A 15690-nucleotide genomic window follows, 5' to 3' on the forward strand; every position below is an offset into this window, starting at 1 on the left:
CATTGTTCTCTTGTCTCTTCATAGAATCTCATCCTGGCTTCTTGGCTCCACTGACATTGGTGACTGGAAGCAAGCCTTGCCTTTCCTTCCCACTCTTGACCTAACCCCAGTCAACCGTGTCCATGCACTTCGGACACAGAGTTCTCATCAGCAGACAGTTCTTGCTGGCTCATCTTTTCCCTGTAGTGGGGCTCAGGGCATTAACTAACCCAAGTACCTGGTAGAAAGGAGACAGCGAGCTATATAGTTAAAAGTCTGTTCCTTCGGTACTGGGCCTTTTTCCAGTTCAGCAGTTCCCTCTGAGAAGCTTCAAGAGGCCAAATTATGTCTGGCCAACTTCCGACTCCCTGAGTCGCGGCTCCCCGCTGTGGAGTGGGGTCAGGTATTCCATCAGGATGGAGCCCCTGGACCTGGCAGGCAGTTGAGTGAGCGGCAGAGCTGACTTAGACAGGCGCTCACCCAAACAATAGTACTGAAAATTTTAGTTGGCTCACTCAGCTCGTCTCATTGACGAAAAGTGAAATGTGCTAAGGGGAGTATTATTAGCTTTCAGCTTGCCGTAAACTGTTGAGGGAACAAGCCACAAAGGAAATGTTCATCTGCAGCAAGATGATAAACAGGAGGAGGATGCCGACCACGAGGGCGTATTCCTTTTAAGGCTTGTGCGTTGCAAACGACACACTCGCGCACACACACACGTTGCAAACGACACACACACGTTACAAACGGCGCACACACGCACGCACACACCCCTCCTTAGTCTGTGCTTCCCCGAGGGCATATCTTTGCATAACAATACATTTGGTGAGACCACAGCAGCTGCGTTCTCCCCGCCCCAGAATCGGTGCCCGAGCCCGGCTGCGGCCTCTCCATCGTCACTGCTGCGGCCTCAATCCTCGTCACCGAGGCGGGGGCGGGGGCGGGCAGGCGCGGGAGCGCGGCGGCACCCGGAGCATCCGAATTCCCTCCGCGGCCGCCGATTGGTCAGGAGCCGGGAGGCGGTGGCAGCCCCTCGGCTCCGCTCGCGGTAGCTGCAGGGAGGTGGCCATCAGGGCGCGCCGGGCCGGGGGCGCGGGCTGGGTGCGGGGTCGCCGCCGCCGCCTGGGTCCCTCGGCCGAGCCGGCGCTGACACCATGGTGAGTGGGCTCGGCCGCTCGGACCGCGCCTCCCGCCAGCCGGGCCTGGCTGCCCGAAGGAACCGGCTGAGCGCCGAGGAAGCGCGCTGGGGGCCCGGGAAGCGCAGCGCTGGCCGCGGGGCGGCCTCGCGTTTCGCCTGCATCCAGAGCGGGGAGGCGGGAACGTCGGGGTTAGCTGCAGGGGCGGTTGGTCCCTGGCTTCCCGGGTGTCCGCACGGCGCGCGCCTTCCTGAGCTCGACGAGCTGCCTTGCGCAGGGGCGCCCGGCCAGGGCCGGCCCGCGTGTGTGGCTCTGGGCGCTGCGGCCGGAGAGGCGTCGGGCTCGCGTCCTCTCCGCCGGGCTCTCCTGGGGCGCAACCTGCCCTGGCGCGGGGACAGGTGAGCGTGGGAGGGGGTGGCCTGGGGATGGGGCGCACAGTGACGGAGAGGAGCTGCCCCAGAATGGGGCGGAGGTCGCGCCCTTGTACTACCCCTCCTTAGCACCCGGACCCCAAATAGAGCGGAAGCAGGGGGCAGGGTACCAGGTTCCCCAGCGCGGTGCCGGCAGCTGCCGAGGCCTGGCCCCCAATCCCCTTCCCACCGCAGCCGGTCCCTGACGCTCGGGTCTTCCTGTCCCGCAGTATGGATTCGTGAATCACGCGCTGGAGCTGCTGGTGATCCGCAACTACGGCCCTGAGGTGTGGGAAGACATCAAGTAAGTGTAGGGTCCCCGCGCCCCGCTGCGCCCCCACTTCCTGCCCGAGGCGCGCATCTTCGGCGCAGCCGCGCTCCCACGCTCCCGAGCCCAGCCAGGGGTGGCGGGGCGGGGCGGGGCGGCCCGGGGGGAAGGATCCCCAGGGTCACCGCGGCCTCTCAACCCGGCCGGGCGTGGGAACGCGCTGCCCGCGCCCTGGCGGCTCCCAGGCTCCGAGCCCGGGAGGCTCCCACGCGGAGGGGCCCCGGGGACCGCAGAGGCCTCCGCAGAAACGAATGAAGACGGCTCGCTGGTCGTTCACACACTTTGCAGACTTGTACGATAAATGGGGAAGCCTTTTGGGTCTGCTGAAACTCACTTTTGAGACTGCCTATCGAGCAACTGTGAGTCGACCTCGTGTATTCGTCTGAAATAAAGTGAATCCCCCGCCCCGTTTATTTTTGGTTTCTATTACTGTGGTGAGGCAGGAGGGTATCCTAGTTTTCGTCTGGATCTGTGAGCCCAGTGCTTGGGATGTGAACGGAAATAGCGCAGCCACTGGGGGTTTCAACCTGCTGCAGTGACGGTCACCAGCTCTCCGAACACCTTGAGCATTTCAGTCCAACAGAGATCTCTTTTTCTCTCTCTCGCTCTGGTAGAATTTGCCTTTCACTTGTACGGTTGATCACAACCAAGCAGCCACATCAGAAGCCACCATTATGTGGACTTGCATTTTGGGACAACACTGTAACTGTCACGTTCAATTAGAGGGACAGAGAGTGGTACCCGGATGGACAGAGAACACATTGTTATTATTTACTCTCATTTCCTGTGCTCACTGATTTCATTTTGTTGTATAAAGTAGGTGATGCTTTCATGCTGTTTGTTCCTAAATATATTACAGTTGCAGTGAATTCTAACAGGCTCTATTATGAAGTTCCACGACAGTGATTTCTTACACAGATCTGTTTCCATGGAAATTACCAGAATTAAATATAGAGCAGTAGACTGCAACGTTTCCTTCTCTTGGGTCAGTATCCTTGAGCATTATTTCGTGTTCCCTGAGCCGTTTATGTTAAGACGGAGTACATCCGCATGCTATAAAGAGAAGTAGGGGTTTTGTGATTATGGGGTTCAATTAAATAAGAATCTAGGCACTAAAGCTTACTTTGGGACTTGAATTCTCTATCTACCTTATTAATACCTTCATAATTTTTATTTTGCTTGGCAGACAGTTACAGAGAGGCAGGCATCAAGAGAAAGATTTTTAACAGTGTAACCTATGTATAAGACTATTTTAAAGCCATTTTCTTTGTGAATTTATGAAGGTATCATGTATACCAACCATGTGGTAATTTCTCATCCGTAAGATAGAAATTCCCAAATTTCCTAGTGGATGTGTGATGACAATGAATATATTCAGAATTTTCAGAGCACGGGATGGCTCTTGTGGTTAAACAGTCTTATGCATAATTGGGTTTAGAACATGTGTGTTCCCCATTATTGATTTCGATGATGTCAAATACAGAAATGAAAAATTGTACCTCATAGAGAGAAGTGTAGGAGATTTAGAAATGAAATTATCAAGTGCTTCATTTATACTGGCCATATTTTCCACAGAGAAAGTCAGAAATATCTAACGATTTACAAATTCCCTTGATGTGAAACCTTAACTCTGCCAAATCACACTAAGAATGTTATTGCATTCTTTTTACAAACATATTAATTTTAGTTAAATATCAATATCTTCTAACCATGAATTTATTTTTAAGTTGCATCTAAAAGTATTCTTCATCTGTTTAAGTGCTAATAATTTAAATCAGATGAAACTTTTTTTTTTTTTTTTGTAAAATGGAGCAAACCATAGGAATCTTTTTCAGGGATCATGTGCCCCTGCAAGAGAAATGCTATTAGTTTTACTAGTGTTTGCAATTCAGGTATTAAGTTTGACTTTTTTTTTTTTTTTAATTTCAGCATCCCTCCTGGTAGAGCCCATTTTGTCTTGGATACAATTTAGTATCTGGATGAGAGAACCTTGCTGAGTTTTTTGCATGGTGGGCCTTAGAATGGTTCACTGTTGGGACCCCTTAGAACCACAGAGATCCTCATTGCCTGGGCCCGGATGGGAGACTTTGGCAGGGTTTAATTTTGAAATGCTCCCTAGGAGATTCTGAGTTCTCCTCTGACCTGACCACCTACTCCAGGGAGGATCTCTGTAGTCAAAGGTCCAAGATACTTTCAGTTGTACCTTTTTATGAAAACTGAATATATGAAAAACATTTTTTTTTATCTCAGTAAATACCAAACTCCACTAGCTTCCTTTTTGCACTGTGAAAAGCTATCTAAATTGATTACAAAATTTCATATCATACTCTTTTGGTTTAGGAGGAAATGGCCATCCATCCTTCTTCAGAAAGGATGCCAAACATTTAATGACAAGTAAAATCCAAACAGGTTCCAGACAGAAAATCCTAAATGGTAAGAGCCAGAAATGCTTCATTGTAAACTCCCTATTCACTTACACTCTTACCAACAATGTAACCATTTCACAAGAGTTTTAAATTCCACTGTAAAGAAAAAGAAAGTTTGTCAAGACTGAGGGTCAGCAAACTTTCTCTTAAAAGGCTAGATAGTAAATATTATAGGTGTTGCAGGCCAAGAGTCAATTTTGAAGATATTGTGTGTATCATCTTTAAAATGTAACCATTAAAAAATGTAAAAGCCATTCTTAGATCCCAAAGTGGCAAAAACCAGCAGTGTGTGGTACTTGACTCACGGATTGTCTTTGTCCCTCTGATCTAGATCATAACTGCATGTAAAAAAGCCAAAGAAACTTCTGAATCTACCTCAGATCCTGTTTTGTTGCTTTCCTTTCAGTTTTGAGATGGCCCTTTCTGGAAGCCACGGTTCCTAAGTGATGAGAAATATCAATCATTATTTCAGGAAAACATGGAGCCAGGATATATGTGTGTATATATCTAATATATATATGTATATATTAGAAAAGCACCTCAATATGGAATTTAATAACCATTTCTGTCACCTTGCCATTGGCCCTGGCTAGACTAACTTTGATTCAAACTAGTGGGTTCAGAATCTTCGTATGAGATTTGGAAAGAAACTAATGGCTCTGTTAGTTGATAAATATTGAAGTGCATTCCTGTAGAAGACTGTCAGGAAGATGATTCCCTTGTGTAAAGAATGCATACGGATTTGGTATGTTTTTATGTGATTTACCTATACAGGGCAGCATGCTTTTTTCATTCATTGATTCAAGTCTTCTTTCATTCTCTAGTTAAGCTTATTTTTAAGGAGCATAGTCAAGTGTTTGAGTAGTGAGGATAGAAAGTTTCTGATATGTTAGTTTCTACTGTACAGCAAAGTGAATTAGCTATAATTATACATATATCCCCTCTTTTTTGGATTTCCTTTCCATTTAGGTCACCGCAGAGCGTTGAGTAGACTCCCCTGTGCTATACAGTAGGTTTTCATTAGTTATCTGTTTGATGCATATATCAATAGTGTATATATGTCAATCCCAATTATTTCCACCCTCCCTTTCCCCCTTGGTATTCATGCATTTGTTCTCTACACCTATCTATTTCTGCTTTGCAAACAAGAGCATTTATATTCCAATAAAAATTAATTAAAAAAAAAAAGACTGAATAGAATCACCTCCAAATAGCAATTGAGAACAAAGAGTGGCAGGACTTCATGTTTTATGTATTAGTTTTTGTTTATTTTGGTTTTTCTTTTCTTTTTTAGCATTTTTAAATTGAAGTATAGTTGATTTGCAGTGTCATGTTGATTTCAAGTGTATAGCACAGTGATTCATTTATACATACATATATGCATATGTATATATTCATTTTCAGATTCTTTTTCTCTTACAACTTATTACAAAATACTGAGTATAGTTTCCTGTGCTCTATCTTTCTTTTTATCTCCTTTTTTTTTTTTTTACAAAGTAAAACCATGTTGATTTGGAAAGCTTCCCCAAAAATGTGTATGATATAATCCTTGCTTTCAAATACAGTTTAGAGATATAAAACTGTTTCTAATCTTATTATATCTTGATTTTTTTTGCCTGTAGCTAAATGTGGAAACATTTGGCTGTTGGATAGTATATTCTGATCTTCCAGTTTTGAAAATAATGCTTCTTGGTGAATTTGCTCATCATGAATTAATCATTATGGTTCATGTAAGCAGATGCTTGGCTGTAGGCTAGTTATATGTGACTTTCCCAGTTGCATAAACTTCCGAAGACTAAACTCTATAAGGAAACGGATAATAACTACTTCATGGGGTTTTATACTGAATGATGCCTGCAAAGTGCTTAACACAGTTCTTGATAAATAAGTGCTTAGTAAATGGTAGCTGTTACTTGTGTTACTCTAGAACCAGAGTTTTCAGGTTTTCCCTTCCCAGCTCCCCTGAAAGATAAGAAGCACCCTCACATGACAATAATTGACTGATTCTGCACACTATACCTGTTTAAGTGTGCACTCATCGCGCTAGAACAGGTAGTGACTTCTTGTCATTTCCCTTTCTCTTTCCCTTTCTCCATCTCATGCAGCTGGTACCTGCCCTTTGGATTTGAGGTGCTCTGAAATGCTCATCTTCTCCTTCTCAGCTCTGAGCACTTTCCCTTCTTACCATGATGGCCCCCATCAAGTTTTCTGCGTCTGACTAGTCCCGCTTCTCCCACTCTGCACATTGTGGGAAGACTCACTCTCATGATGCTGTTTTTCTGCTGAAGTTTTACTTTGGAATCAATCCTACCTTATATTCTTCCACCTCCCAGTCTCTATCTGTTATTTGAAGATGCAGTGTATGTTCTTTTTCTTTTTATAAACTCATTAGTTTTTAATATTTTGGATCCCATGTGTAAATCATAACACAGTATTTGACTTTCTTTGTCTGACATTTCACTGAGCATAATACCGTCCAGTTCATCCATGTTATTGCAAATGGCAGAATTTTACTCATTTTTATGGCTAGTAATATCCCATTGTGTATATGTTGCATCTTCTTTATCCATTCATCTGTTGATGGACACTTAGGTTGCTTCCATATGTTCTCTTTTGGTTTTGTTTTGTATTTTAGGCTGTACCATGCAGCATGTAGGATTTTAGTTTCCCTCAGGAATTGAACCTGTGACCTTTGCATTGTGGGGTATGGAGTCTTAAACACTGGACTGCCAAGGAAGTCCTCGTATGCTCTTAATATTCATTTTATCAAAACAAAACCAAATCAAGTACCACATTTTGCCTTGTTTTAATCAGATTTTCATATTCCTGTGGCAGTATAATTAAATTTTTATACCTTCCTGTATTCTTGCTCAAGTGGGCTTTAAAACATTAAGTCCTTTTTATTATAAAAGCTGTTTAAAATTTCCGAAGTCCTTTCCTCACTAATTTCACATGAGTGCCACAATACCCATTTGAAGTAAGAAAGGCCTTCCTAGCTCATTTTTTCCAACTTTATTGAGATATAATTGGCACATAACATTGGGTAAGTTTAAGGTGTTTTATGTATGGTTTAGACACATTTGTAAATTGCAGAATGATTCCCACCATGATATTCACTAAAACTTCCATGCTGTGGCATAGTGACTGTTTTTTTGTGGTGAGAAGGTTTAAAACCTACTCTCTGAGCAGCGTTTCAGTCTGTGATACAGTGTGAGCTGTAATCACCAAGCTCTGCACTGATCCCCAGACCTGTTCATCTTGTAACGGTTGTCTGTACTCTCGGAGCAACACCTCCCCATTTCCCCACTTCCAACCCTACTGAGCACTCTACACTGCTTCTCTGTTTGTCTGTTTTACTTTCTACATAAATAAGTGAGCTCAGTGCTCTTTGTTTAATGATAAAGTTGAGTCTCAGGAGGTGGAATGACTGTCTAAGGAATGACGTCAGAAAGCTGTAGATTCAGACCAGACTCTGTTCTTCTGATGGCAGATCTGCAGCTCCTTTTAAGATAGAAAGTATGAAAGTTGTTAGTTGCTCAGTCGTGTTTGACTCTTTGTGACCCCATGGACTGTAGCCCACCAGTCTCTTCTGTCCATGGAATTCTCCAGGCAAGAATACTGGAGCAGGTTGCCATTTCTTTCTCCAGGGGATCTTCTTCTTAGCCCAGGGATCGAACCCAGGTCTCCTGCTTTGAAGGCAGATTCTTTACTGTCTGAGTCACGGGCATAATACCAAAGTAGGAGCTAATGAAGTGACATACAAACATGAAGCCATATTCATTTCATCCCCAGAAACTTTCTCAGTACAAATCAATGAATACATTGAATTAAAAAATAGGTGAACCAGATAATTGTTACAATCAGGGCCTTTTTCTTTAGAAAGACCTGCTGGTCAACCTGGAAGGTGGAGGGAGGCCCAATGTATCCACTGGAAGCCACCTGTGCCTGTGGAACTGGGTGCTCAGGGCAGACTCCTTCTCATGACCCCCTAAGGAACCCGAGGTCCTTAATTCAGGGCTTTTCTTTGGTGGTCTGAAGTATCCCCCAGCCAAACAACCTGGGTCTTTATTTTCCTTACATCTGTCATCTTTGCAAAATTAAAAAAAATCATAGATGCATATTACTTAATTACATGTCAGAGGAGGAGCTTTGTCCAATAACATGAGCAGCTGAGGAGTGGCCTGAGGATCTGTGTTCCCCTCTCATTCCCAGACTTGCATGGACGAATACTGACTGGACCTTGGACCTGGTCCCCACAAACAATGTTCTTCCTGCCCTCGCTGTTCTCCAGAGTGAGAACGTCTTGCAAATGTTTCTCGTCATTGTGTCAGAAAGTGATGGTCATCGTTGATACTGTGCAGACATCACCAGGAAAGCACACTTAAGGAAAACTCTAGAACCGGCCCCACTCAGAGGCTGATGACTGCCAGGACATAGGGCCGGGGGGCTTTTCCATCGTTGCTTTGTCTCTTTGCTGATTCAACAGAAAGCAGGGGAAACAGTGTTTATGTCTGGCCAAGTGGAGTGGCTTTTTTTATACTGATACCGAGATTAGAGGTGTCTACTATATGAAAAAGGGGAACATTTTTTTTAATGTGTAAGAAATTTTATTGTAATACAGAAATTTTTCTCATAGGAATGTAGCTTGAAGAGTAGTTTAAGGTATATAGAAGGATTTAACTAGAAGGATATTGATCACAGCCCCTTATAATAGCAAAGTAGTAAGAATAGTGAAACTAATCAAAGATAGAGAACTGTTTATTTGTATACTGGTTTTAAAAGGTGTTTCAGAGAAATATGACTTTATATATAAGTCTTATATATAAGGCTTATATAAGACTTATATAATTATATAAGAAATATAAGGAAGAGGTGATCTGACAAGCGTTTTAAAAGGAAATGGATCAGTATTTCTTGAGAGGTCCAACAGATTTTTTTCATTGAAGGTTTATTAATGAAATTAATTCAAAGTTGAAATTAATTCAAAGTTAATTTCATTGAAATTACTGAGATAATTATAGATGCAAATGCAGTACTAAGAACTGATGGACAGAAGCTGTGAACCTTGACCTTCTTTCCCCTAGTGTGTTTCAAACTGTAGTATAATGACATTAATACATCCATCTTATTCATATTTTTCAGTTTTACTTAAAATCCTTTCTGTGTATCTATTTGATTTTATCACATGCACAGGTTCACATATCCACAACCACAGTCAAGATACAGGACATTTCCATCACCACAAGGATCCCTCATGTTGTCCTTTATAACCTGGAAATGGAAACATTCTGACATGTTTATTATTCCTTTTTGTTACCGTGCCTTTGGTTGTGCTGGGGATTCTGATCTGTTGCCACTTATTGTTGAATCATGAAACACTACCGTGTTCCTCTGTTGAGATTCTTGGTGGTCAGTCTTCAGATCAGCCAAACATGGGAACGTTCAGCCCTCAAACCCCACTTGCTCTCAGCACCCTAGCCTCGTGGGCAGGTTTTCAAGCCAGTTTTCAAGTTCCTCAACCAGGCTGACCTTTGCCATCCAGGGAGGGTGACACCTGTGCTCAGAAGGGTCTCACTCCATGCTCCCCACTCCTGCCTCCCCATGAAAATATTTCCTAGCCTTAAGAAAGTGAGAAAAAATCTTACTTTTTTATTTTTTGCATTTTTATTTTTAAAATCGAGGTATAGTTGCTTTACAGTATTGTTTCTGCCGTACAACGAAGTGAGTCAGCCATGTGTATACATGTATCCCCTCCCTCTTGGGCCTCCTTCCCTCCCGGACCCCTGCCATCTCGTCACAGTGCCAGGCTGGGCTCCCTGTGTGGGCAGCAGCTTCCCACTGGCCGTGGTTTACATATATTGGTGTAGATATGTTAATCCTACTGTTTCAAGTCGTCCATCACCCCCAACCCGTGTTCCCGTGTCGGTTCTATATGTCTGTGTGTGTGCTCAGTCGTGTCTGACTCTTTTGCAACCCCATGGACTGTAGCCCGCCAGGCTTCTCTGTCCATGGGATTTTCCAGGCAAGAATACTGGAATCGGTTGCCATTTCCTACTTCAGGGGATCTTCCCAACCCAGGGGTTGAACCTGGGTCTCCCACATTGCAGGCAGATTCTTTACCACTAGCACCACCTCTACAAATCTTACTTAAGGTATGGCTTCTTTCACCTCCAAAAGTATACTTTTCCTTCATAGTACATGCACACGTTTATAATTACTTATTTGTACTGTCATTTGATTGCTCTCTGTCTTGTCTCGCTAAACTGTGGCATTGATAGCTAGCAGAAGGCCTCTATGTGTGTGTGTGTGTATAATATATGTGCATGAATTATCTTTCTGATTTTCAGAGAATAGAGCACGTCTGTATGTGTCACACATATTTCTTTCCTGTAACAAGGATTTATTATGTCAGAATGGTGACATCTTCAGCTTCTTTTTAATAAAATATAAGCTCTGTTGAAATGGGCATTTCTTATATAAGCAATGACAGAAGATATAGCAGTAAATTATAACATCTCTGTTTGGAAGGGTCAGAGTTCACACATGGATATAATAAAAGGATTAAGAACACTGCTTTTGGATTACCAGTTGCATAAACCCCCAAGACACTGGGTTGGATTCAGGACAAGACTGACTCCTTTAGCAAATGTCTCAAAGGCAGGCCTGTGCGGTGCTGTTTGAAGGCCATGTCTAGACTGTAGGTGGGCTTCCCTGGTGTCTCAGCTGGTAAAGAATCATCCTGCAGTGCAGGAGACCTGGGTTCGATCCCTGGGTTGGGAAGATCCCCTGGAGAAGGGAAAGGTTACCCACTCCAGTATTCTGGCCTATATAGTCCAGAATATAGGACTATATAGTCCATGGGGTTGCAGAGAGTCAGACAGACTGAGCTACTTTCACTTTCACTTTCAGACTGTAGGTAGATGTTTATGATGCCGAAAGTAAAATTTGAAACCAGATGAGGATGTTCCCCATGACCTACAGTATTGACTGTAACAACTCATGTACGTAGGACACACCATGTGTTCCGCAGTCGTGGTCCTTTTTAGGCTTTGTACTTGTTAACTCACATAATCCTCCCGCCCACCCTAGAGGACAGATTTGTTCTTTATTCTTATTTTAGAAATAAGGGAACTGAGGCTTCATGACTAACTCCTACCTCAAGCCACCCATGTCTTAATCATCAGAGCAGAGTTTGGGGCACAGGTGGGCTTGTAGTGATAGTATTATGTGCTTTCCTGTAAACACGAAGGACTCTACAACCTTCTCTTTTCCAAAGACAATTTATAAAGCATGAGGCTGGGCAGCATACGTGTGTGTTACTACTACCGTCTTTGTTTTCCTGTACTTTTCACATGCTTGTCCAGGTGCGTGTGGCTGTTATATTTTTAAAGGTGTTTTACTCAGAGATAGGGCTTCCCAGGTGGCACTAGTGGTAAAGAACCCACCTGTGCAGGAGACAGAAGAGACTTGAGTTTGATCCCTGGGTTGGGAAGATCTGGAGGAGGGCATGGCAACCCACTTTAGTATTCTTACCTGGAGAATCCTCATGGACAGAGGAGCCTGGCGGGCTACAGTCTATAGGGTCACGAGGAGTCGGACACGATTGAAGTGATTTAGCGCTTACTTAGAAATAGAACATCTACATCGACAAAGAAAATCAGAGACTCAGGACTTTTGAGCAATTGACTTTTGTGCGGTTTTGGAAACACTCTGAGCTGTGGTGTTGTGAGGAGAGGTCAGGATGAAGGAGGCACAGGGCTGAGGGAGTCATTTGTTCTTATGAAGCTGCTGAACAGGTTTGGAATGTTTGAGATTGTGTTTTCAGAACTGGGACAATTTACTTAGGAGATTCTCTTGTGCCACCACTGGACACAGTCAGAAAAAATACCGTTATGTATCCAGAGTGGGTCTTTCGTTAAACCCATGTTACCTGGGAAAGGATGACTGTCACCACTTACAGGACTTGGGTGAATGAAGACCTGGCCTTGGAGGACTGACCTTCAGCATCTGGTGAGCAGTCAGAGCAGAAGGCCTCTCTCCTCCAGATCCCCCCCAAATTAGTGTCTTCTTCAGGGACTCAGACTTTCTGGGAATCTTCAGATCGTGCTATTGAAAATCAAGGGGCTGTTAATGCTTCACAACTGTTCCCCAAAAAGCAATGTAGATTTTTAATTTGTAAATGTCATAAGTAGTTATTATCTGTGCTTCATGGTGGGAGGGTTTTAATTTTAATGATTGGACACAACCCAGCCTTGAGAATGTCCTTACCTCTCAGTAAATTAGACAGACCATTCTGGGATTTATTGTCAAGACTCTGCATACTGTCTTTAAATACAGCCTGTGGTGGGATAACAGTGTTTACAGGATCAGCGGCCCTGGGAGCTGTCATGAGTTGGGTTGATTGATATGAGCTGAGTTTTCTGCCTGAGACCAGACTTTGAGACTCCTGTATTCAAGACGCCTGTGTTTAGCCTCTCCTGTATTAGAATTCCTGTTCTCACACCTCCCTAGGAAGCTTCTTTGCCTACTTGCCAGCAGTTTCTGTAGTATACTCAATTTACCTGAAAGGTTTATAATAGCAGGAACTCAGCGTCCGAATATGAATTCACTTTCTGTCCATTCACATCTCTTAGGCAAGGAAAATCCCTTAGGTATGAGTTATGAGAAATGCTGCCTGGATATTTCTCACAGCTTGTATACCTACTTAAAAAAGATAAATAGTAAAGACATTCCTCAGTTTGAGAATAAACTGGACTTCTGCCAGTAATGTTTGATTGTTTGATTTTTGGTAGGAAGTTTTGGAACGTGTGGAGGATATTTAATTAACTCATTTCTTTTAAAACATGCACACATTCACTGAGTGCATGCTGTAATCTAGGCACCTGTGTTTAGGCATTAGTGATTCAAAACCAAAACCAAAACCACAAAACCAAAAAAATCCTACCATAATAAACATGCCCTTGTGGGAAAAGGTAATTTGTGTAAGTAAATGATCAATTTAAATTCCAGCAAATAGCCATCTCTAAAAGTAAGTAGGAAATCAGTTGCTACTGGGAAAATTTTTCATGGGTACAGGCTCAATTTTCAAATACTTTTTATGGCCACAAATGTATAGAATAGAATTGTTTCCTGTTTTGTCTCCAGGTGCAAGTCAGGACTTTATTTTTAAAGCTCTTTGGAGAGATGGAGCTTGCTTTGTTTCAGCTGCCTGAAGTCATGCATTCTGTCAGCTAATGACAGATCGCGTACAGCTTTGGTTGAATGGTTTGGATGCTGAGTGGACCCTCCCCCCTCCTTCCACTCGCTGTTTCCTTGTCCTCCTGCTGCTCCCGCCTCCTTCTTCCCCACCTTCTGACTCTTGCCAGCTAGATGTTTGGGGCATTGAGTGTGTGAAGAGCCCTCTCCCTAGATTGGTTGTGCATCTGTTGCTCGTTTCTGTCTGTGAGGGGTGAGCTTGCGCATCCTCTGGGGACATGGGGTGAGCTTGGTCCTTCTTCCCGCTGCTGTGCAATGGAAGGCTGTGACCTGGGATGCAGATGAAACCTGGTCAGCATCTTTCTATCTGGGTTTACTTGGTTAAAGAAAATGCCCTTTTACCTCATCTGGACTCACTTAGGCCAACTTAAAACTCTCTCTAAATATTTATCACTGTCTGCAGATTTCTTTCATAGAATAATGCATCAACCAGAAAGAGCTAATGCTTAACCCCCAAACAACTGTTAAGTATACAGGTAAAGATAACACACCCTGCTGTCAGTCACACTGGAAATTGTGGAAACATATTTGTTTGGGTTTATCCGAGGGATTTTTATAATTATAATGGGAAACAGCAGAATGTAATCACACAAACCCAGATCGTTTGATGATAGCAGTTTCATTGGTTGCTATTTGATAGATGAACAGTATTGAATACATTTTAATCCAATTTGCCTATGGCTTGATATGGTATTTTTTTGTCACCTAAAAATCACTGGAGGAAAAAAAGTCTTTCATTTTCAGGAAAATTTTCTATCATATTTCTCAGAGAAGCCTGTGTTTTCCTCACTTGTAAAAAATGTATGCTTTAAAATGTATCAACATATTAAACAAAATTGGTGCTCAAAAATATATTCTGAATAATGAATGAGTCTAGAAAATTTGGTCAAGGTATATGGCTGAATTTGGGTAACAAGCACAAAAGGAACTCTACGTGTAAAAAATAAATCAAATATTGTTAGAAATGATGTACCTGTATATTTGACTGATCCTTTGCTTTTAATGAGAAAAACACTTGGCAGTTGTAAGATGAGAAAGTGAAGGACAGAGAATTATAAGGTGATATTACCTGGATTATGGACGTTGTTAATGTGATCTGAATAGTAGCTCACATCCCAACTTTTCCTACATTTGTTGGTCACCCTCTGTGATTCTGGTTAGCTGATGAAAACAGATTTTCTTCCCTCAGAAATCAGGTATATCTGAGGGATTGTTGTTATCACATCTGTGCTCTCTGGAGGCCAAAATGTTTGGCAGAATAGAGTCTGAACAAGCCTAAATTTACATTTAAGTTAGAAGAAAAGCAGTGCTGAGAATTGAGACATTCTCTCAAAATGTCTACTGGCTCCAGTGGCCAGGTTGCTGGAGAGTAATTTTTTGGATATTTACTTCTTTTGCACTGTAAATTCTGCTCAGTTTAATGGAGGAAACCAAGTATCAATGAAATGTTTGTAATATCCTCAATTAGCTTTTACTCCTAAAAGGAAAAAATTTGAAGAATGGGCTACAGAAAGAATTGAGTTGGGTCTAGAGAGATTAGGTCCTAGACGTATGTGGCCTCCTGGAGCCTCTGCTTGGACATAACTTCAGGATGCCTCACATAGTCACTGCATACCCTTGCATCCCGCCCCTCCTCCTACATCCCCACTTGTCCCTTCAGCCTGATCTCATAATAAATTATAAAATTTGCATATATATTATGAAAACATAATAATTTATACAGATTATAATAATATATGACCATAATAATGTATGCTTATTGTTTGTTTCCACCAGCTAAAGTGTAAACTTTAGGAGGGCAGGGATCTTTATGTTTCATTCATTGATATGTTAAACATGCTCAGAAGAGTGCTTGGAGCATAACAGGTATTCAGTTATTTGTGGCAAGACTTCTCCCCCAGGGGGAAAAAAGAATAATTAAAGGGTGCTTTCTGAGATGAAAGCAAATAAGGAATACTAAGCTTATTGAATAATTTATTGGAATTCATTGTGAAATTTTTGAGAAGGTGATTATTTCCTTTCATGTACTACTCTTTATACTTTAGGCTCCCTCCAGGGAGCATGTTGGGCTGATTATTCCAGGAAGTAAAGCTTAAAAGATAAGGGCGCTTATTTTATTAAAGCAAGAGAAAGAAGAAAGAAGAGGGATGCATTGA

General features: G+C 42.8%; 1 protein-coding gene across 4 annotated transcripts in view; it reads left to right on the forward strand.

The window, feature by feature from the left end:
- The first annotated feature begins 930 nt into the window (after positions 1 to 930).
- The window catches only part of GUCY1B1 (guanylate cyclase 1 soluble subunit beta 1), a 52373-nt gene continuing 37613 nt past the window's right edge, over positions 931 to 15690 (forward strand). The window contains exons 1-2 of one of the 4 annotated variants that reach the window (XM_043902271.1): positions 931 to 1136; positions 1756 to 1829. In XM_043902271.1, coding sequence (XP_043758206.1) covers positions 1134 to 1136; positions 1756 to 1829 — 77 coding nt within the window. In that variant the 5' untranslated portion in view covers positions 931 to 1133. Of the gene's footprint in view, positions 1137 to 1426; positions 1514 to 1755; positions 1834 to 4267; positions 4287 to 15690 lie in introns of those variants that run through there. The other 3 variants (XM_043902275.1, XM_043902273.1, XM_043902274.1) reach the window with 3 other exon arrangements.

This window comes from Cervus elaphus, chromosome 5 (genome assembly GCF_910594005.1).
Source record: "Cervus elaphus chromosome 5, mCerEla1.1, whole genome shotgun sequence".
Taxonomy (NCBI): Eukaryota; Metazoa; Chordata; class Mammalia; order Artiodactyla; family Cervidae; genus Cervus; species Cervus elaphus.